The sequence below is a fragment of the Sorex araneus genome, chromosome 3 (assembly GCF_027595985.1).
Source record: "Sorex araneus isolate mSorAra2 chromosome 3, mSorAra2.pri, whole genome shotgun sequence".
NCBI classification, from domain to species: Eukaryota; Metazoa; Chordata; class Mammalia; order Eulipotyphla; family Soricidae; genus Sorex; species Sorex araneus.
In genome coordinates this window covers 203,245,369-203,268,669 of record NC_073304.1, presented here as the reverse complement: position 1 = coordinate 203,268,669, position 23,301 = coordinate 203,245,369, and the positions used below count along the sequence as shown (strand labels likewise).

Genomic DNA, 23,301 nt, shown 5'->3' with positions numbered 1-23,301 from the left:
AGATAATACCCAATACCGAGCTGGAATTCAGCAGGTACGGCACGTGCTTGGCACTGGATTATATCCCTGGCATCCCTTATGGGCCCCCAAACACTGCCGGGAGTAATTCCTGAGTGCAGGGACAGGAGAAACCTCTGAGCATCATGGAGTGTGGTCCAAAAACAAAAACAAAAAGGCTGACAATACCAAGTTAATAAAATATAAAACAACTGAAACTTTACATATTACAGTAGAAGTACACTTTGGAAAAAATATTTGGCATTTTCTAAAACATGAACTATACAGCCCTCCACTGGGACAGAGAAAATGCACTGCTAGGTTCTTCCCAGAGATTTAAACAAGTACATGTGTTCATCCAAGTGACACATACAGGAATATTCAGGGGACTGGTGAGACAGCTTTGCATGCAGCAAGCCTGAGCCCTGGTACTGCATGGTCCCCCAAGTAGGTCTGGGAGCAACTCAGGACCATCAAGCCAGGAGTGGCCTCTGAGTCCAACTGGGGGGTGAGGGGCGGGATATATATATATATCCCAGAAACAGCAAAACTGTCGATCAGTTTTATAATGGACTTTTCAAAACGTGCTATAGTTATGAAATACCAGTAAAAATAAGGACAAACTGCGAACAGTAACATGAAAGACTCATTCAGGTTGAAAATGAAGTCAGACATAAAGGGTACAGACGTTACTATTCTATTAGTTATGACTTTCTTTTTAGGGTGGGGGGTTAGACCACACCTGGAGAAGCTCGGGGATCATTCTTGGCTCTGCACCCAGGAATTACTTCTGCAGTGCTCAGGGAACTACATGGGCTGCTGGGAATCAAACCCAGGTCAGCCTTGTGCAAGGCAAGTGCCCTACCCACTGCACTATCACCCCAACCCCTCTATGACTTTTTTTTTTAATTTAGTATAAGTACAGAAAAAAAAATAGGCTGGACACTTTTCTTGTATGCAGGTGACTCAGGTTCCCCAGTACCCCATATAGTTCACCTGAGCCCTATCAGGAGTTAAGCCCTGAGCACTGCCAGGTGTGGCCCCAAAACAAAAACAAACAAAATAAAAAAAGAAAAAAAAGAAAACCATGATAACAGAAGTCAGAATAGTCAGAATAGAGAGACTGCATGCATGAAGTTTTATAGAGCAGGTATGTCCCCTCAAATATGCCCTTGCATGTTTAAAGGAAGACAGTATAAGAAAATGACAAAAGGGGATCATCTAGAATAAGTTAATGTTATTTATTTAATCACAGGAATATACAGAAGGCCTATTCATATATAAAAATTCGGTCTGGAGGGCTGAGAGATGGCTCAAAGAGTGCCTGCCTAGCACGTAGGAGCCCCGGGATCCATCTCCACTACCCCCAGCCCCTCCCCCTCCCTCCGGCACCACAAGAACAGCACACCCCCAAGCAATAGGCAGGATGTGGCTTCTGAGCATCACCAGGAGTCACCCAGAAAAAAGAAGGAAAGAGTATAAATACATTAAAAAAAAAAATCTTTCAGGAGCTGGAGAGAGAATATAGCAGGTACTTGCACATGGGTGGCGTCAGCTCTATCTGCAACGCCCCGTATCACCTTCCCTAAACCCCCCCAGGAGAGATCCCCGAGCACAGAGCCAGAGTAAGCCTTGAGTACTGTCAGGGGTGGTGGCAAAATCAAGTGTGTATGTATGTGTTTATACATGTATATACACACATACATGTACATGTAACATGAAAAGGATTCTAATTCATAATAAACTTCAACCTATAACAGATCAACAAAAATCAGGCAACCTACAGCAAATCAACAAAAATCAAAAGCATAGAGCCCCTCTCACATAAAGAAAGACTGGAGGAAGTCTCTAAAGGATGCATCTCTGGTTCAGTGGGTTAAAGAGTCATCCATCACTTCTCTTACCAGTAGTAAGAGACAAAATAGGGAAAGACTGTCAACAAGGCCAATTTTTTTTTATTGGGTTCCATATTCAAACTTTCTCTGCTTGCCAGTTATCCAAATTTAAAGTCTTGTATTGCTCACAAATGAAACCTATAAAACTTGTTTTCTGGCTAGCAATCTTAACATGGCAAGGCCTACTGGCACCCAACTTCTAATAAATAATAGACTAATTGGTATTTACCTCAAATATGCCCTTGCATGTTTTCTCTAATTCTTTTACTGTAAAAGCTACACTAAAAGCTTTAGGGCAAATACTTCCTTTCAAGGGAAACAGCTGCACTCTTCTTTGTTCAGTGTGTTAGCGACACCTAGTGTCAGAACTCTGAAATGCGATGATGCTTCCAGGAATGCTATTTCATCCCGTTGGGAGCATGCTGCAGTCACAGTCTACACACCACAGCTATATAGACAGACCGTCATCGTATATGCAGTCCATCAATGACCAGAACCTCATTATGTGGTATAGGATTGTATATTCAAAACTACAGAAAAACTTTATGAACACAAGGTGTCTGGATGCTATAATAAATATGTTCTCAAGATTTCTAAAAATTATTTCAAAAGTGAATGGGAAAACTAAGCAGCCATTAAAATAGGGCCAAAACCTATGATCCAGCAATAACATTTCTGGAAATATACACTGGTAACCCAAAAACCCACAGCAGAAACACCATCTGCACTTCCATGTTCATTGCAGCACTTTTCTCAATAGCCAGAATCTGGAAACAATCTGAGTGCCCAAGAACACACGGCTGGCACATCTATATGATGGAACATTATGCAGCCACCAGGAAAAACAAAGTCATGAAATCTGCTTAAAAGTGAATGGATATGGAGAGTACCATGCTAGGTGAAATTAATCAAAAGGAAAGAGACAAACATAGAATGATTGCACCCATCCGTGGGATATTTTTTTAAATGTAATGAGACTAATACCCACAGACAACAGAAACAGGAGCCAGGAGAGGAGGACTGGTCCATGGACAAAATCTTGCTACAAGTGGAGGAGGCAGAAGGAGGGCAGTTGGGACTGAGAAGGGACCACTAAGAAAATGATAGTTGGAAATGATCACTCTGGACAAGAACTGAATGCTGAGAGTCCAAAGTATCTAAAAGTGGAAATCAATGCTTAGTGGACTCGACTTGAAGTCACAGCAAGTTGATCTGTCATTACTTCAACCTTTCTAAATAAAGGTTTTCTTAAACTTAAAAAAGTATATAAAAAGGACCAAAAAGGTGTGGGGAATATCTGAATTTCAGAAAGTGAAATTTTTACGGGCTGGAGCGATAACACAGCTGGCAGGTCATTTGCCTTGCACGTGGCCAACCCGGGATCGATTCCTCCATCCCTCTCGGAGAGCCTGGCAAGCTACTGAGAGTATCTCACCCTTAAGGCAGAGCCTGGCAAGATACCCATGGTGTATTCGATATGCCAAAAACAGTAACAACAAGTCTCATGATGGAGACATTACTGGTGCCCGCTTGAGCAAAATCAATGAGCAATGGGATGACAGTGACAGTGACAGACAGTGAAATTTTTACAGAGCAGACACCCTTATCTGGATTTCTTATCCACGGGGGTAGGAGGTAGAGGGGATTTCTCCCTTCCCTCCTGTTGCTGTTTCACAGACTGGGGGTGGCACATCCTCGATTATGTGCTGGGACACTTGGCTGCAGGTTGCAGCGCGTCAGAGAGATGCACCTTGCTGTGGCACTGAGGATCCCAGAGGCAGTGCTGCTGGGACTGGACTCCAGGTATGTAGGTTGCTGGGAACTGAACCTTACAAGGTGGGCACTCTGCCACATAGCTACCTCCAATTCTTCCGCATTGGTATTTTTAGTGATGTGATTCTTTATTGCTCAAAACATACTGTATAAGACAAAGTTCACTTTGTGTCATGTTCCACACTTATTTCTGAGCTCTTCTCACTGAGCAGGCAGCACCAGTCCTGGGTCAACACCCTGAGAACAGGCGCCTGGGGGGATGGCTTGGTGGCAAAAAGTGAGAGTTATGCTTCGAGTCTCATCTTCAATTTAACCCATGGGCATCACAACCGGTCCCCCAGCAGTTCCTCGGGGCACAATGCCCGGAACACCACAGCCAAGGGTGGGAGCACTGCCAAAGTGTGTGGGGGCAAGTGCTGCAAGTGAAGACAGGGGAGGGTCTCGGCCGGGATGCAAACCCAGGCAAGCACATATGAGAGCAGCAGTGAGCACTACGACCGGGATGTGAGGGTGACCCCCGCGAGCATAGGGGCAAGCACTGAGGCAGAGAATGGGAGCACTGCAACCAAATGTGTGGCTTCTGGCACACACACCACAATCGAACACGTAAGCACCACAACTAAGTGCTCTGGGCTTCATAACAGCGGCAGCAAAGGGGTCGGAAGGGGGTGGGGGGAAACACATTAAAATTAAAAGATCTGAAAATATCGTTAAATCTCTCTCCTTCTCACTGTCTCGTAAGGCTCGGGGACAGCAGGGGGTAGTGGGAGGAAAACAGGATATTGGTGGAGGGAAGTGGCCACTAGTGAACTGGAGCTGGAATCTGTACACCGGAAACCCAATGATGAATAACTTCATGACTTTGTAATTCACGATGATTCAATGAAAATAAACGGAAGAGTGAAAAGAGAAAAATGTCTCACCAGTTACTGGGAACTTAGTTCAGTGGATCAACATCTGAAGCAGAGAGCTCAGCAGGTCAAGCAAATGACCTGCACGCAGAGTCTGTGCTCGATTGTCAGCACTGAGCACTGCTGATTCCCCCAGTAAGTGATCCCCCAGCACCACTAGGTGCAAAATAAAAATTAAAATCTCCAAACAAACCAAAGAAGTATCTCAACATCTCACATTTTGACAATGCTGAGGGCTTCATGATGGCTCAGAGCTTGGGGTATGTGACTTGCACTGGAGGCGCCCGGGCTCCGTCTCCAGCACTGCATGGTCTGGAGTTACCCCACCCCAGCACTATCCACCTACCAAAAACAAACTAAAAAGACACCGCTGAAACTGACTTTAAACTAGCATCATAGCGTTTTCCTTTCTCCTAATTTTCTATTAAACCCGCTACCACCATAAGAAAAACATTTAGTCAATGTGGATTTTGAAATATATCTATTACACAAAGAGTTACAATGAATACAAACTGATTATACGGTTAAGTATTCCTGGAGAGATAGTATAGTAAGAAAGGCACTTGCCTTGCATACAGCTGACCCGGGTTCAATTCCCAGCAACCCATAAGGTCCCCTGACCCCCATCGCGAGTGATCCCTGAGTGCAGAGACAGGAGTTAGCCTTGAGCACTACCAGGTGTGACGTAAAACAGGAAAAAAATTTTAAATTCCAGGTCAGAGAGGTGGTACAGGGCTTAAAGTATTTGCTCTGCATCTCCGCCAGCCCCAGTTCAAATCCCTGGCACTGAATATGGTTCCCCGAGCAATTCCAGGGAATAATCCTGAGCACAGGGCCAGGAAGAGCCACTGAACATTATTGGGTATGATCCAAAAACAAAACAAAGGGAAAAAATCATTTTTTTGTATCTTGACAGGGATCATTTTTATTTAGATATATATGATTGTATAATGTATGTTCAAGGTTTAAATTTATACTTAATATTTGTGCATCTAACTGTAAATTTTACTCAAAAAACATTAATCTAGTGCTAGATTCTAGTCAGTGAAATGTATACAAAAGAAGATATGCTGACACCTGTACTTTGCAATTCATACTGCAATGTGTTAAATAAGATTAACAGATATAAGATAAAGTTCAGTGAAAATGTAATGACACATGGGCCAAACAGATAATAGAAGGATTAGAGGTGCACGTTTTCCATGCTGTTGATCCGGGTTCTATCCCTGACACCTCATGGCCCCTGAGCAGTGCTAAGAGGGCCTGGGTGTCCCCAGCTCCACAGCTCCTACTCAGCCGATTGTCAGCAGGAATGGCCCTGGGCTCCCCAGAGCATCCACTTGGAAGGATATCCTCCCTCTCAATTAAAAGTCAACAACAACCAAAAAGCTATTTGGGAAAAGATTCAGTATCAAGAAGAAAAAAACTTGGGAGCTGGATCGATAGCACAGCGGGTAGGGTGTTTGCCTTGCACGCGGTTCACCCGGGTTCGATTCCCAGCATCCCACATGGTGCCCTGAGCACCACCAGGAATGATTCCTGAGTGCATGAGCCAGGAGTAACTCCTGTGCATCGCCAGGTGTGACCCAAAAAGAAAAAAAAAAAAAAACTTAAGAAATCTGAATCAACGTCCAACTATAGAAAAATAACATTTCTTAGAGATAAGAACCAGGAGGTCTGCCCCACACCTTGGAAACTGGCCTCACATGCTGGGGGAAAAGGCAGCTGAGATAGAGAAGGGAACATCTAGTAGAGAATGTTGGGAGGACCCACTCAGGTTGAAAGCTGAGTCCCGAAAGTAGACTACAGACTGAACATGATGACCACTCAATGCCTCTATTGCAAACTACAACACCCAACATGAGAGAGAACAAAAGGGAATGCCCTGCCACAGAGGCAGGGTGGGGTGGTGGGGGCTGTGGTGGGGGTGGTGGGAGGGACATTGGGAACATTGGCGGAGGACAATGGGCACTGGTGGAGGGATATAAATGATCACTGATCACTGTATGACTGAAATGTAAAAATGAAAGTTCATAAGTTTGTAACTGTACCTCACGGTGATTCACTAATAAAATTTTTTTTTAAAAACTTACAAAAAAAGAAAAATAACATCTCTACCTCAAAATCTCTGGCAGCACTATTTGCTGATCCCATATTACCTTGGCTGTATCTTAATTCACTTCTTTTCTGAGGGAGAGGGGACGGTTTGAGTCACCATTGATGGTGCTCAGGACTTAAGCCTGGCTCTGCACTCAGGGATCACTCCTGGCGGGGCTCAAGGAACCATACTGGGTGCTGGGGACTGAAACTGGTCGCCAGCATGCAAGTCAAGTGGTGCGCCTGCTGCACAACCGCTCTGGCCCCCTTAATTAATTTCTGTGCCATTTCCTTACATAACATCATTCTTTTCTTGATTTTTTTGTATGCAAGGAATAAAATTAAGAGTTTCACACGTGCAAAGTAAGTGCCTTATTGTTAAATCACATAGCCTGTTCTTTTCTTTTCTTCATATACATTTTAGATTGCATATTAATTTGTATTTAAATCTCTTTCTTACTAACTTCATTGAAGCAGAACTTTTCTGTATTGCTAATTCAAAATATACATTTTTATCCCAGACCTGTGTTCAATAAATGATCAGCTTTTTAAGTCCTCAATATTCAGACATACTGTTAATAACAGTATACTGTTAATAACCGAAATACTAAAAAATCATCGAATATAAAGAATGTCCTAAAAGTATGTAATTGCTGTCTTTTCATTTGCATTTCACGAGACTATTTAGTTTTGAGTCTTTATAAAGAACTCTATTTTTTTCTTTTAAAATGGGGCCAGAGAGCTAGTACAGGGGTTAAGACCCCTGCTTTCCATGTTGAATCCCGCACATTGCATCGAATCCCCCAAGCTCTGCCAGGAGTGATCCCTACGTACAGAACCAGTAGTAAGCCCTGAGGACAGCCGAATGTGGCCCAAAAATAAACCAACAAAAAAATTTAAGGGTCTATATTTACCTTAGGAGAAAGAGGCAATGACATAATTTGCATGGTTGGAGAAAAGGCTCTTATGCTGATCCATCGCATCAACATCATAATCCCTCTTCCATTACATCCTCTATGTTAAAAGAGGGGCCTAAAAGCTCAGGAAAGAGACCCCTGCAGTGGTCTCTCATCCAACAAGACACGTTAGGGGCTGGGCAGCAAGGCACCACATCTGCACAATCCTATGTCTGAACTAACTCAACTCAACTGCACTCCCAAGCATCACCTCAGATTCTTTCATACTTGGGTACTTCAATAAGTAGACAAATTTCCCCAATGTTTAAACCAGATTCTGTTCATTTTGTTCATCTCAGACTCACAGGTGGGGCAATTACATAAACCGACAGAAGGGCACCCTATGCAGAAACTAGAAGCCAAAAATTAGATATGGTTTGGAGAGGGACTGACTTTCTTCCGACCCACACTTACATAAAAATCACAGAGTACAGAGCCAAACAAGCAGGGACCAAAATAAGCTCCCCACCATCTAACACATGGCAATCCTTAAGTAATCACCAAATAACCAATGAGTGATGAACATGGTTCTGAGGGGCTCAGTAAGAGTAATGGATAACAATCCAGAGTCTCTGAAAGAGGTAAAGGTACAATATACCCTTTAACAATAAAAAACTAAAACTACACTACTCGAAGCGCTTTGGAAATAAAAAAGTGCAGCTCTTAAATGAAGAGCTTTTGGATTTTTAGTCAGAACTGAGTTTGAATTCCTCTTCCTAACCTACCTACTTCTTACAAGTGGTGCCACGCCACCATCTATAAAACTATAGCTTCCGCCTCACGGCACAGAGCAACAGAGACCACGGATGTTAACAAAAAGACCAAGGACCACAGCTGCGAGCTCATTCAAGTGGGAGTAGAGAAGCACGTTCTTCCACACTAATTCTGAGCCCCTGAAGCGCCTTCCTCCCCTCAGGGCTGGGCTGCCGAGAGCGGACAGCTAACTCCATGGCCATTTTCAGACGGAACAAATGATTTGGGTCTCTAAAAGCCAATCTGGGCAGAAGAACTACTTTAAAGAAGCAATGTCACTTATGTGGCAGACCTTTAAATTACTCAGAGATAAACACAAGTTAACTTCAAACTATTAAACGCAATACCTCTAATTACAGCCGAAACAAGTGGGCAGCCTGAGAATCACGAAAGGAATGCGATCCGTCTGGTCAACCCCCCTAATCACACAAGCTCTAACCTCCTTGTTAAAGCTCTAGCTTCCTCTCTTGCCTTCAATCTGTCAACAAAGAACATAATGGATCAAAACTCTGGAGCAATAAGAATGAAAGTCATACTGACAGAATTTCCTCTCATCACAACCTAGAAATAGTTCTCTTGGGGAGCGGGGAGTGGGGGTTGCAGGGCAGGGTGCAGAAAGAGTCAGATTTTAATTCCTTTGTCCATGCTCTTGGCATGAAAAACTACAAACAATACTACCAGGCCTTCAATCTCTAAAAGCAAACAAAGAGAACTCTATCTCCATAAAGAACCAGCAGGGTATTTGTAATTCTGCAAAATAAGGGCAATCCCTGAAAGCAAGAAACTAGGACTGGAGAGAGCTTGAGACACTTTCTGTGCACGAAACCTCAGTAACAGATGGTCTTCTGAGCACCACTGGAAACGACCCAGAGAACAGAGCGAGAGTAGCCTCCAGAACCACCAGGTGTGGAGCAAAATTCTCCATACAACATTAAATAAGTAAAAGCAGCTATAACACCAGGTCCTAAATGCCTAATCATATGATACATAAATGTGAGGCTATATGAAGACCAAAGTTCACCTAGACTCATTTTCTTCTTTTTGGGTCACACCCGGTGATGCACAGGGGTCACTCCTGGCTCATGCACTCAGGAATCACCCCTGGCGGTGCTCAGGGGACCATATGAGATGCTGGGATTCGAACCCAGGTTGGCCGCGTGCAAGGCAAATGCCCTACCCGCTGTGCTATCACTCCAGCCCCTCACCTAGACTATTAACCAAAACATAACATTTTTCATTTAAAATGTAAGGCCAGGGGTCAAAGCAATAGTACTGTGGGTACGGTGTTTGCCTTGAACGCGGCCGACCCAGGTTCGATCCCTGGCATCCCATATGGTCCCCCAAGCACCTCCAGCAGTGATTTCTGAGTGCAGAGCCAGAAGTAATCCCTGAGCATCACCGGGTGTGACCCAAAAAGTCAAAAATAAATAAATAAATAAAATATAGAGCCAGAGAGATAGTACAGTGGGTAGGGTGTTTGCCTTGCATGCAACTGACCCGGATTCAATCCCCTGAATCCCATTTGGTTTCCCGAACCTACTAGTAGTTATCCCTGAGTGCAGAGTCAGGAATAACCCTGAGCACAGCCAGGTTGGCCCAAAACCAAGAAATATATAAATAGTGTAGTGCAAAAAAAAATTAGGGTCAGGGGTCGGAGCGATAGCACAGCGGGTAGGGCATTTGCCTTGCATGCGGCCGACCCGGGTTCAATCCCCGGCATCCCATATGGTCCCCCAAGCACTGCCAGGAGTAATTCCTGAGTGCAAAGCCAGGAGTAACCCCTGAGCATCACTGGGTGTAACCCAAAAAGCAAAAAAAAAAAAAAATTAGGGTCAGAGACATAGTATAGCAAGTAAGGTGCTTGTCTTGCATGCAACACCCTGATTCAGTTCCCAATACCACATATGATTCCTGGAGCAAAACAGAGGCAAGAGTAAGCCCTGAGCATTACCAGGTGCAGCCCAAAGACAAAAAAAATCAGTGAAAGAATTATAAAACCCGAGGTCACAGATGTGGCTCAATGGTAAAGTCAAGGCCTTGCAAACATGAAAACTGGGTTCAATCTCTAGCACTAAGGAAATGATGAAATCCAATGTGCTTGTTACTTAATGCTTGTGCCACTGGAACCCAGAACTGTATGTCGCCTCATACATTGGCTCAAAGGCTTGAACACATGCTTTACTTGCAGAGGGCCACTTTGACCACATGCACCACACAGACCCTCAGAAATACTCAGAAATGAAATATAATATGTTTATCCTGAATTTCATTAAATCTGAAGTAATTTTTTTAGGGGGGGGTGCTTTTTGGGTCACACCCGGCGATACTCAGGGCATCTGCTCCTGGCTTTGCACTCAGGAATCACTGCTGGAGGTGCTTGGGGGATCATATGGGATGCCACAGATTGAACCCGGGTAGGCCGCATGCAAGGCAAGCGCTCTTCTAGCTGTACAATTGCTCTGGCCCTTAAACTAACACTTTTAAGAGATAATTTTAGCCAAAAGAACAACAGCAACAAAATAGTTGAAACACTGGATGCTTCAAACAGGTTTTGGAGTGCACATATTAAAGGAACAAATTAAGATTCTGTTGGTTGTCAGCTGTAAACTGTGCAAGAAACTCATGAAAAATTTTCCAAGATCCTAATTATGGGAAAGATATAATATTTAGGCATGCCAAACAGCAGAATTTAAGTGAAACAAACAAAAGTAAGATATCTGGGAGCCAAGGGCTGAGCTCCCAGAGAGTTCCCGTGGCATGCTGAAGACCAAGCTCAATCCAAGAAGCACACAGTTCCCTCAGCACCACAGGGAAAACCCCAAGCACCAAACCAAGAGTCCCCAAGTTCCAGGGTGTTTGGGTGTGCCCCCCAAAAACAAAAAGTATAAAGTTAGTACTCTACTCCCACTAAGGTATGATCCTACTAAACTTTTTCCTCTTTCAGAAGATTTTGTTTTAGCTCAGCCCAGAGAGGAACATGTAGAATTAAGAAAACCAAAACTAATATTAGACCACTTGAAACATTTATCAAAATTGAGATTTACCTTAAGATTTAGATTTATCCTGCAAAGAGACAAAAAATAACCTTTGTTTATCCTTGTATTACACTACTTTGTAAAATGTTTTAAAAAGGAGAGGGGAGCAATAGCACAGCAATTAGAGCATTTTCCTTGCACATGACCGACCCAGGTTCAATTCCTGGCATCCCATATGGTCCCCTGAGCACCACCAGGGGTAATTAATGAGTGCAGAGCCACGACTAACCCTTGTGCATCGCCGGGTGACCCAAAAAGCAAAAATAAAATAAAATAAATATATATAAAAAAGAGAGGGGGACATGTGGGGTCAGAGACAGAGCAGTGGGTAGGGGAAAAAAAGAGAAGAGTGGGTAGGATATTTGCCTTGCATGTGGCTGATCTAGGTTTGATCCCTGGCATCCCATATGGTCCCATGGGCACCACCAGGAGTGATTCCTGAGTGCAGAGCCAGGAGTAAGCCCTGAGCACCGCCAAGAACAAAAACAAAAAGGGAAATGCAAAGCTTTTTACATAGCAAATAAATAAATTAGGAAAAACTCAAATGATGAAATTATTTGGCAGCTATCAAAGTCAAATGAAAGCAGCTCTCTGAACACTGGCAGTGTAAATGAAAATCCACAATGGTGGCCAAGAGAGGTGACACAAAGTGCTAGACAAAAAACTGTAAATAAACATTAGAGATACACAAAAGAATCTCTGAACCAAACAGCTCACTGCAGAGATGCCTCTGGACTTTAAGCCAGGCCGACTTCACTGGGGTGCCTCAGACGGGAGCAGGCGTTGTCCTTCCACTTGCCCCCGAACCCTGGTGGCCGCCAACTTCCAGACCCCAATGAGAAGTGCAGGTACACGGGTTCAGTGATGGTAAACTCCAGGCCTCAAGGGATAGGAGATGAGCCAGACTTATCCCCCCCATGCCCATGGGACCCTGGAGGTCACGCCCACAAACTGCCTCCATTGCTACTTAAGCTCCTTAATAGCCATGATCCAGAGACACAAAAAAGAATCTCCAAACTGAGCAGCTCGCTGCAGAGATGCCTCCAGATTTTAAGCCAGGCCGACTTCACCAGGGTGCCTCAGAGCCTAATTATCTAAAATTTTAGAATTCTAGGAGCACATAGCTGCAAGAGCGACCACGCAACCTCTTATGCTATTCATAACAAGCAATACAAAAGAGAGTATGGGGCAGATTGCCTGCCCTAGAAGCAGAGGAGGGTTAGGAGGGAGGGATCCTGGGAACATTGGTGGTGGAAGATGTGCACTAGTGGAGGGTTGGGTGTTCCATCATTGTGTGACTGAAACTCAAACAGGAGAGCTTTGTAACTGTATCTCACAGTGATTCAATTAAAAAAAAATGTAATAAAATAAACATCAGAAAGAACCAGTCAGTTCCCGATAGGCCCAGGATCGATTCCCAGCCCCCAACCACTTCCAGGGGTAACCCCAAATAGAGAAATAATATAAAAGGCATTGTGCAAGCCTGTTTACTCCTCAGTAAAAAGGGCACGGGGGGGAGGGGCAGGAGTACAATGATACCTATTGTAAGACTCACCATAAAGAAAAACGACAGTTGTGCCTATAACATGATTCCCAGTATTCCCGCCCCAGACACATCACTCCAAGCCTCTCTGACTTCCCACCTGCCCCTCACTACTGGGGCACGTGCGATGCTGCACACGGGGCGTCTCTCAGTGAGTGCCGGTGAAATCAATGGCTGAGACCCGGTGACAGCATGGCCAATGTCCCATCAGCAGGCATGCTGGGAAGGTGCTACAGAAGGCCACTCTCTCCATACTTACAGGGATGCTCCAGACCTGCATTCCATCACTATAGCCGATCATAACCAGCAGCGGTGGCTCATTCCCAGTGCTATGTATTTCGTGAAATTCTAGGTTTCTCGACGTATCTGCATTAAGAGTACAAAGCAGCAACGGGGAAAAAAAAAGAAACCATGTAAATCAAGAAAAACAACGCTTTTTAATGGCATTTGTGTAATAATTGCTTCATTGGGGTTTTATGCTGTTTGTTTTGGGGCCACACTCAGGAGTGCTCAGGGGTTCTCAGCTTGTTACTCACCAGAGCACTCTGCTCCCTAAGGTTGTGGACCATGCAGTGTCAGGAATAGAACCCAGACCTCCCACATACAAAGCATGAATACTCGCCCTTTGAGCTTTCTCACCAGCCTTTTCTTTTTGAATTAAGAAATATTTCATAGGAGCTGGAGCAATAGTACAGCAGGCAAGGTGCTTGTCCTACACATGGCTGACTTGGGTTCCATCTCCAGCACCACATATTATCCCCCCAAGCACCACCAGGAACAATACCTGAGCACAGAGACAGGAATAAGTCCTGAGCACCACTGTGTGTGTGGTCCAAACATTCAAAAGAAAGGTAAGTATATATATGTACATATTTGTATATATGTACATATGTATATATATATATATACATATATATATATATGATATCATTTGGTGGGAATGCACACCTACTGGTGCTTGGGGACCATCGTGGAGCCAGAGATCAAATCCAGAGCATGCAAAGCATGCACCCTAGCTCTTTTAGTTATTGCCCCTGTCCTTCATGAAAGGAATCTTTATACTGATTTGTTTTTAATTGGCAGCAGTAGTGTGCAAAAGAAAGCACACCATCTGTTAAACAATATCCCAACTGTGACTGCAGAGCTTCTCTTACTGTTACAAATAGATACGGACACTGCCTGGTCTTTATCCCCGTGGCAACAGGAACTGTCAGAGGAAAATTGCACATAAATTGCTGGAGCTTGGGCCGTCATGCTTCAGCTTCCTAGAGGATGCTTTTTCTGCAAGTCCGGTATGCTCTAAGGTACCAACAACCCTGTATGGCTCCCAGGCTCCAGAGCATCATCTCTACTTACAATCGAGAGGTCAGAAATAGAGCTCAGTCATGGGGTGCATGGTTTGCGTGTATGAAGGAGAGGGGAAGAGGAGAGGGGGAAAAGAAGGGAAGCAAGGAGGAGGGGAATGAAGAAGGAGAAGAGAGGAAGAAGGAGGGCAGGAAGGAGGAGAGGAAGATAGGGGAGGAAGAAGAAGGGGAGGAAGGAAGGGAAGAAGAAAGGAAGAACGGGAGAAAGGAAAAGAGAAGCAGCAAACTGAAACCATCTAGAGTCCAGGCACATGTAGGAACCCTGGCGCTGCATGCCACTCTTGCCCCACATCCCCCAGTGCAGTCCTGAGGCCCCTAGCAGCACCAGGGGTAGACCTGGAGACTCCCAAGCCTCACCAGGGGTCTCTGGTAGTCCGAGAGACCCGGGGCTTGAGGAGCACCGATTCCTGGGGCATGAGCACTGAGCCCTCTCACCCAGCTGGCTCTCTCCAGGGGTGGCTCAGGGTCTCTGAGCACTGCGTGGAAGATAAAACGACACTGAAGTTATTAGGATAGTTTTTTTTTCTTAAAGAGAGTACCTATACTTATGAGAAGATTAGAAAAAAAAACTCACTAGAAAACTAGAAAATATTAATATTAGGAATAGGACCGTATACAAATGATAATACTAATTCACCAATATGAATTACGTATAGTCATCTATAACTTCCAACATTTGTCTGCCTAGCAGTGGGACAAAAATCTCATTCCTTTATGGAAAAGAATGTGACCCTCAGATATTGGAAGACGCTACAAAAATATACAGACGATAGCTCAGCAGCAGCCAGCACACACCCGGCAAGCCCGACTGAGCTCAAGGCCCCAACACCATTGCAAAGCTCGGCGGCAAAGCAGACAGTGCGCCATCTGGGATCCCAGGCAAGGAGAGGAAGTGAACTTCTCCAACTCACAGAGTGAATATTAAGTATCTATTTCATAATCAGGATAAAAGATGTTCTATTGAACAAAACCACTGCACCCCAAAATCACCAATTCAACAGTACAGCAGTTTGTACATACCCAGCAAAAATGGGGGCACAATTCAATCCCTTTCATCACCTGTCCCCCAGGCACTGCCAGAGTGGCCTGGGAAACCCTGACACCTCAGGGTAAAAGCAGTACAGAGGGCAAAAAAATTAATTAAAATAAGGTAAAATAAATTTGGGGGGCCAGAATGATAGTATAGTGTGCTTGTCTTGCATGCGGCCAACTCAGGTTCAATCCCCAGCATCCCATTATGGTTCCCCAAACACTGCCAGGAATAACACCTGAATGTAGAGCCAGGAGTAATCACTTAACATCGCCAGGTGTGGCCCAAAATGGAACAAACAAAAAATAAGATAAATTTTTCATCACCAATTCAATTTTATCAATTATGTCTCGATAAAAAAAAAAGGTCACCAATTCAAGCATTCAATTCTCTAAATCACATTTGTTGGCAAATGTTTTCAACTATTTCTACTATGATTCACTCCTGGACTCCATTCCCCTCCAGGCATGGCTGCCTTCTCTGTTCTGCAGGCCCATCTTGTACTAACACTTCTTTGAACATCTCTAATATCTGTCAATAACAGGCGTGTCCGTATCCTTTTTTGTGAAATAGCTGTATATGCTCCCCCACACTACCAGAAAAAAATCTCAGTCCTAGATGAAGCCTGTCCACTTTCTACTTGTGCCCTATGTCAGCTAAGTTCTAACAGAGGGGGGAGAAAAAAATCACACAGTGAGACTGAATTGGTACCACTATTATTTTTTTAATTTATTATTTTGAGGAGGTTTAGGCAACATCCAGCAGTGCTCAGAGGACAGTCCTGATGGTGCTGGGCTGGAGGGCCCATATGTAGTGCCAGGAATCAAACCGGGATTGGCTGCATCCAAAGCAAGTGTCTATCATTTCTTCTATGATTTTCTTAAACCTACTCTAAATGCTGACTCAGTCGAATCTCTTTTCCCCCGTTCTCCCCCACAATCCCCACCCTACCCTCCCCCCTGCCGACTCTGCCCACCCCCACCTTCAACCCACCCCCACCCAGCATGTTCTGGTGAGGCAGGTCTAATGGTTCAGTGCCAGAGCCCAGCAGAACTGGGGAAATTCATGGCGCTGGAACCTGGGGCCTAGTACAACGGCCACACATATGCTCCAGCACTTGGAGCAATACCCAAAGCCACGCTCATGCTTTGTCGAGCATGTGTCTCCAGCCAACTCCAAGCCCACATTAGCAGTTGACTAAGAATGGAAATAAAGAGCCAGGAGAGAGCTCCAAGGCTGGCCTGCTGCAGGGCCCCAAGGCACTGCTGGGTGTGGCCTGGGGGGTCCCAGGCCACAGTACTGATTCATGGGCCCACAGTACCGAGACAAATGGCTCCCCAAGAACTGCTTGGGAGCAGCCCCCCACAGGGGGTGGGTAGGGGAGGGGGAAATTGTTCAATACAGAGGAAGAGTGCCGGAAGAAGAATCAGTGGCAAAGATGCCTGCCTTCACCTAGAAGGCCGGTCCCCAGAGACCCCAGACAGGTCAAGCCCAATCTCGGTGACTCCGCTGGCTCCGCTCCCCCAGTCCCGAAGCAGTTTCCAGCAGATGAGGCAGAGCGCTGAGGCTGTGGGATGTGACTCCTAGCACGGGGCCTGTCGAGCAAAGCAAGCACCACAAACAGAATGTGTGCGGGGACTGCACTGTAAGGCCTCCACCCCAGCAAGCATGGATACAGACACAACTACAGGAGAGCACCCCCCAGAGGCCAGCAGGCAAGCAACACCTCCCTGACGTGGATCCCTCCACAAGCCCACGGTCCCCAAAAGGGAGTGAAACGTAGGATGACAGAATCCCATCACCCAGGTCCCCAGGGGTAGCTCCTGCCAATCAACACCCACCCCAGCTCCCAACCACGATCAGGCATAATCAAGTGGGCAGAAGCCTGGGAACCAGGGGCAACTGACACCCCCTTATAAGTCCACACAGGAAAGCAGAACTCCCTCTGTGGAGGTGGGAACAGAATAATCAACAGAGCAAAATTCAATTCAAACACTTAATTTTGTGATCTGTTTTTGCTGTGCCAGAATGGAGTCCAAGGCCTCAAGGCAAGTTAAGTTCTCTACCAATGTGCTACATCCCAGCCCATAACTTTTTTTTTTTGGGGGGGGGTGTATAGGCAGGTGCAGGGGTAGTTCCCTCAAGGTCCAGGTTGGATAGTTCAGTACTTGGGCCAAGCGTGCGGCACTGCTAGATGCCAGCATTGCTGGAGGCCACTAAGGCCACACTTAGTGATGCTGGGCAGGGACGGGCATGTGGCAATGCCAAGGCTGGCTCTAATGTACGGTACTCCGGGCCCATATGGTAGCAGAGACCAAACTCAAGAGCCTCACAGATACAAGGCATGTGATGCAGCCTTTTGCGCTGTCCCAAGCTCACTGTAACTTCTAAATTGGTTAGTAGCTAATAAGATTTCATTAGCAGTATATAAGGCTAGAGAGTGGACAGTGAGCAAGGCAGTTGACTTGCACAAGTCAACCCAGATTCGATCCCCAGCGCCACATATGCTTCCCCATGTCCCACCGTGAATGATTCTTTCTTTTTTTCCCATTTTATGAAAGGAAAAAAAATGTATGTAAAAAATCTTGATTTCCAAAGTTAATTATAGTTGAATTTTAGGCATATAATATTTCAACACCAATCCCACCACCAGTGTCAACTTCCCTCTACCAGTGTTCCCAGACTCCATCCCTCCCCCACACCACCTGCCCCCTGGACAGGCACTTTACAAAGCTCAGTGGTTGCAGCTTAGATCTCATGCTCTCGGTGTTATGAGTCTGTGATTTGGATATACAGCTATGCCCTACCACTCTCTCACATCACCAGTATAACTGAGGCCCCAGCCCCTGTTCCCATCACTCCCCTTTTTCATCTTCTTCCTTCCCCCTTGATATCTTTTCTTCTTTGACCTTCTCCCTCAAACTCTGGAGTCAAGGGTGATCTAGGCATTACATTTCTACATTACATTTCCTAATACAGTCATTCTATGTAACACAGGTAAGTGAGATCATCCTGCATTTGTCTTTCTTCTTTTGGCTTAACTCATTCAACGTGGTATCTTCCAGTTCCAACCAGTTTATAGCAAATTGCATGATTTCATCTTTCCTTGCAGCTGCATAATATACCATTGTGTATATTATATAACATACACACACATATATATACCACATCTTCATAATCCATTCATCTGTCATTGGACACCTAGGTTGATTCCATATCTTAGCTATTGTACTGCGTGCAGCAGTTAATAATGGTGTGTATACATGCTTTAGAATGAATTTCTGTCCTGAGGATAGATGCCCAAATTCTAAAAGTGGAATTACTGGGTCATTTGGCAGCTCAATTTTAAGTTTTCTGGAGGTGGAACCAAACAACATTCACACCAGCAATGACTAGCGTTCCTTTTCCATCACATCCCCAACACAGACAGTTCCTACTGCTTTTGATATGTGTTATTCTCACTGGTGTGAAATGGTATCTCATTGTTGTGCTGATTTGGGTTTTCCTAAAAATAAGTGATGATCAGCATTTTTCCATGTGTCTGCTGGCCATCTGCCTATCTTCCTCTGAAAAGTGTCTGTTAATTTCCTCTCCTCATTTTCTGATAGGATTTTTGAAACTTTTTTATTGATCTTTGTGAGTACTTTGTATATTCTGGATATCATCAAACCTTTATCTGATGTATTGAATAGAATATTTTTTCCCATTCAGTAAGTTTTCTTTCAGTTTTAACCGTGTTTTTCTTTTTTTTGCCATACAGGAACTCTTTAATTTAATGTAGTCCCAATTGTTTATTTTTTATTTTTTGCCTTTGCCAGTGGTATCAGATCACTAAAGACTCCTTTGAGGTCCAAATTTTGGAGTGTTCTGCCTTTATCTTCCTCAATACACTTTACAATTTTGGGTCAGATCTCAAGGTCTTTGATCCATTATGAACTCACTTTTGTGTAAGATATAAGATATGGATCCAGTTTTAATTTCTTACACATAGTTAACCAGTTTCCCCAGCACTATTTTTTGAGGAGGCTATCTTTAGTCCATTTTGTGTTCTCAGCTTCTTTATCAAAAATTAACTATCTATCTATATATATGGGGTTTTGTTCTTGGGTATTCTATTCTGATCCATTATGATGAGAGTGTCTATCTTTTTTTCCAGTGCCATTCAGTTGGTTTCAGATTGTTTTCATATTTTGTTTTGTTGTTTTGTTTTGGGGGTGGAGGGGAGGATGTTGTTTGTTTGGGGGTCCTTTTTTTTTTTTTGTCTTTTTGGGTCACACAGACGATGCTCAGGGGTTACTCCTATACTGCACTCAGGAATTACTCCTGGCAGTGGACCATAGGGGATGCTGGGAATTAGAACCTTGGTCTGCTGCAAGGCAAATTCCCTACCTGCTATACTATTTCTCCGACCCCAGTACCATTCAGTTTTGATCACTATAACTTCATAACACAGTTCCTTATAATATTGTAATATATTAATAATATACTTATAATATTAAGTATATTACAAGTAAAAATTATAAAGACAAGGGAGACAGTACAAAGGGCCAGTGTACAAGCTTTGCATGCAGGCAGTCTGGCTCTATCCCTGGCAGTACATGGTCCCTCAAGCACACAGGGAACAGTCTCTGAGCACCACCACGTGTGGCCCACAAAAAAAATAATAATAATAAATTAATCTAAAATTCTAACTTTGACAAAGAGGAAAAAAAGTCTGAAGACCTATTGCAATCTCCAGGGATAATTAACTACTTTATATAGAAGCAGGTTTCTAGTACAGCAACCATCCGGGGAACTGCACCCTCTTTCCCTAGAGTACCAGCAAGATGAAAGACCACAAAAATCAAGAACAATCCCGCTGGCAGCGGCACATCTAGGGGCAAGGCAGACAGGCCAGCTAAGCGATGCCAATCAGTATAAAAGTCAGTCCTTACTAGCTTTTTTGGAGGGGAATGGTGACACCAGTATTCTTACAATCAAATTTTCATCCAACTGTAAAGTATCTCCGGTGGACACACAGAAACCTAACCAAAAACATTCTTGATTTTAGTTTGGTTTGTTTTGGAGTCACACTAGGCTGTGCTCAGGGCTTACTCACTGCTCTGCTCTCAAGAATCATTCCTGGAAGTCCCCATATGTGCTGCCAGGGATTGAACCCAGGTCAGCCACATGCAAGGCAAGCACCTTACCCTCTGTACTTTTGCTCCCGCCAAAAGAAAAGAAACCTTCTTTATGCTTTATTTTGTTTTGTTTTGGGCCACGTGTGGCAGTGCTCAGGGCTTACTCCTGGCTCTGTGCTTAGAAATCACTCCTGGAAGGGTTTGGGGCAACAATATGTGGTATCAGGGATTGAATCTAGATTTTCTGCATTTAAGGCAAGCACCCTCCAATACTGTATTATCGCTCCAGCCCCAAAATTATTCTTGAAAGAAAGAACACAAAGGCTCAGGAATATGGCTCAAAGGACTGGAGAGCATCTACATACAGGAATCTTACTGATCCCAGCAAGGTATGGTTCTCCAGCACAGCCAAGAGGGAACCCAGGGCCCTGTGTGGATGCAACACATAAACAACAACAAAAGGGAAAACATGACAAGGGGCTGGGTAAGTGGCTCGGGGTAGATTGCATACCAGGCCCTAGATTGGGTTCCTGGAACCACGAAAGAAAAAAAAAGTCAAAATTTCATACATCATAAATGCGAGCAGAAAGGCTGAAGAACATGTGAATATATAATCTATAGATTTAGAAGTGCAATAAATCAATCTCATTGAGATCTTACACAGGTCAAGATGCTCGCCTTGCATGCAGCTGACCTGGGTTTGAATCCTTGGCATTGCATATGGTCTCCTGAGCACCAGTAGGGGTCATTCTTGAGCAAAGAGCAAGGATTAGCCCCTGAGCAGAGAGGTGTGGCCCCAAACCCGCCAAAAGAAAGTATAATTAAAATCACTGGAATATGGGACTCTTACGTTAGATGAGTATTTTAAATTCAATGGCATATATGATACTGAAATAATTTTCAAGCACATTCTACCTATATTTCTAGGTGTAACTTTTTTGAATTAAAAGGGGGGGCTTTGTAGAATTTCACTCAGCAATTCTTACCTGCTATTAAAAAAAATGTTTTAGACAGACATAGAAAGATTGCACTCATACGTGGAATGTAACTGAGAAGTACAAGTTTGCAGTGATGCAATTTCCGGCAGGTATTTCTCTGGACTTAGTTACTAAAATACTAAAATGCAGAAACCCAAAACCGTGAGGCCGCTAGTGCAGTCACTCGACCTTATATCTCTTCATTCTCAGCAATGGAAAACAAATTATCAAATGCTTCCTTTTCAGCAGGTTCGACTTTAGGGGGGAGAAACTCCAAACAATAATAGTGAGTTTTGTTGAAATATTGAATGTAATCAAAGTGAAAGTAAAGTGAAATTTATCAGTTACACAGGTGGGGTGGGGGGCTAGGGGCATGGGGAAGGCTAGGGGTGTGGGAGGGCTGGGTGGAGCTATACTGTGATTCTTGGTGGTGGAATATGTGCACTGGTGAAGGGATGTTCCAGCATTGTATAACTGAGACTTAAACCTGAAAACTTTGTAACTTTCCATATGGTGACTCAATTAAAAAAAAAAAATTTTTTTAAGTAAAAATGCTTAAGCAGTGGCCAGAGTGATAGCCAATAGTGAGCTTGCCTCACACACAGTCGACCAAGGTTCAGTCCCTGGCAACCCACGTGATCCTCCCAGCACTGCCAGGAGTGATCCCTAAGCACAAAGCTAAAGGAAGCCCTGCGCACTGCTCGGTGTGGTACAAAAACAAAACAAAATGCTTGGGGCCAGAGAGATCGCACAGTGGAGAGGGCATCTGCCTTGCATGCAGTCAACCTGGGTTCGATCCCCTGCACCCCATATGGACCCCTGAGCACCGCCAGGAGTCATTACTGAATGCAGAGCCAGGAGCAACCCCTGAACCGGGTGTGACCCAAAAAGCCAAAAACAAAAACAAAAATCAAAAAAAGCTTACATAGAGATATTAGATGACATTTTTACAACATCACTTGAGACTTTTAATTTTATTGGGGGGAGGTAGGGAGATAAATCAGGGGTCAGAAGCTCAAGCTTCGCACACACAAGGACCTAGGTTCAATCCCATGTACTGAAAGGCCCCTGAGTACTGTCATTGGTGGACCTTGTGGTCCCCAGCACTGCTAGTCCAAGAAGCACCATCATAGTACCATACCACCAAACCATCCAGGTCCAGTAACCAAGTATCCCTGGGGGTAGTCCCTGAATGCTGTTAGGAAACTAGAGAGATAGTACACAAAAGGCAAGGGTCAGAGCAATAATACAGCAGGTAGGGCACTTGCCTTGCATATGGCCAACCCGGATTCTATCCACAGCATCCCATATGGTCCCCTGAGCACCTCCACGAGTGTGGAGTCAAAGAAGTTTGAATGAGTCATTTTGAATGAGTCATTCCTGAATGCAGAGCCAGGAGTAAACCCTGAGCATTGCCAGGTGTGATCCAAAAAGAAAAAAAAAATTAACTTTAGCTGTATCACCCTGTCAAAAATTTTGGACTTCCTGGAGTATGCGGCCACGAATGTGGCCATGTAATACCTCAAACTCTACAACACTGATAAATCAAGAGTAGCAACCAGATTGGATGGAATGTAACCAATCTTGATTAACAAAATATAAACACAGAAGGCTTGACCTGTAAAAACATGTGAGTAATCTCTTATACAAGGGCTAAATGGCTCCATGGCGAGCTACAACAATTTTCACTTGCTTATAAGGAAACGTTTTTTGATCATTCTTTTAACATATTTTTTATAACAATATAAAATAAACTACTGAGGGTCTGCTATGGGAGCAGGATAAAGGGATGGCTGAGAAAATTGGAAATAATGGTGGTGGGCGGTGCAATGGTGGTAAGATTGATGTTA

At 44.2% G+C, this 23,301-nt stretch overlaps 1 protein-coding gene and 1 non-coding gene across 8 annotated transcripts in view; both read right to left on the bottom strand.

The window, feature by feature from the left end:
* BCAS3 (BCAS3 microtubule associated cell migration factor) overlaps positions 1–23,301 on the bottom strand; it is a 613,911-nt gene that overhangs the window by 569,299 nt on the left and 21,311 nt on the right. For all 7 annotated transcript variants that reach the window (XM_055130825.1, XM_055130821.1, XM_055130823.1 and 4 more), the window contains exon 5: positions 13,220–13,326. In XM_055130825.1, the coding sequence (XP_054986800.1) occupies positions 13,220–13,326 (107 nt within the window). The remainder of the gene's footprint in view (positions 1–13,219; positions 13,327–23,301) is intronic.
* LOC129403971 (small Cajal body-specific RNA 13) lies at positions 14,036–14,301 on the bottom strand. Its single transcript, XR_008629591.1, has one exon. It is a non-coding gene; the product is annotated as a small Cajal body-specific RNA 13 (non-coding RNA).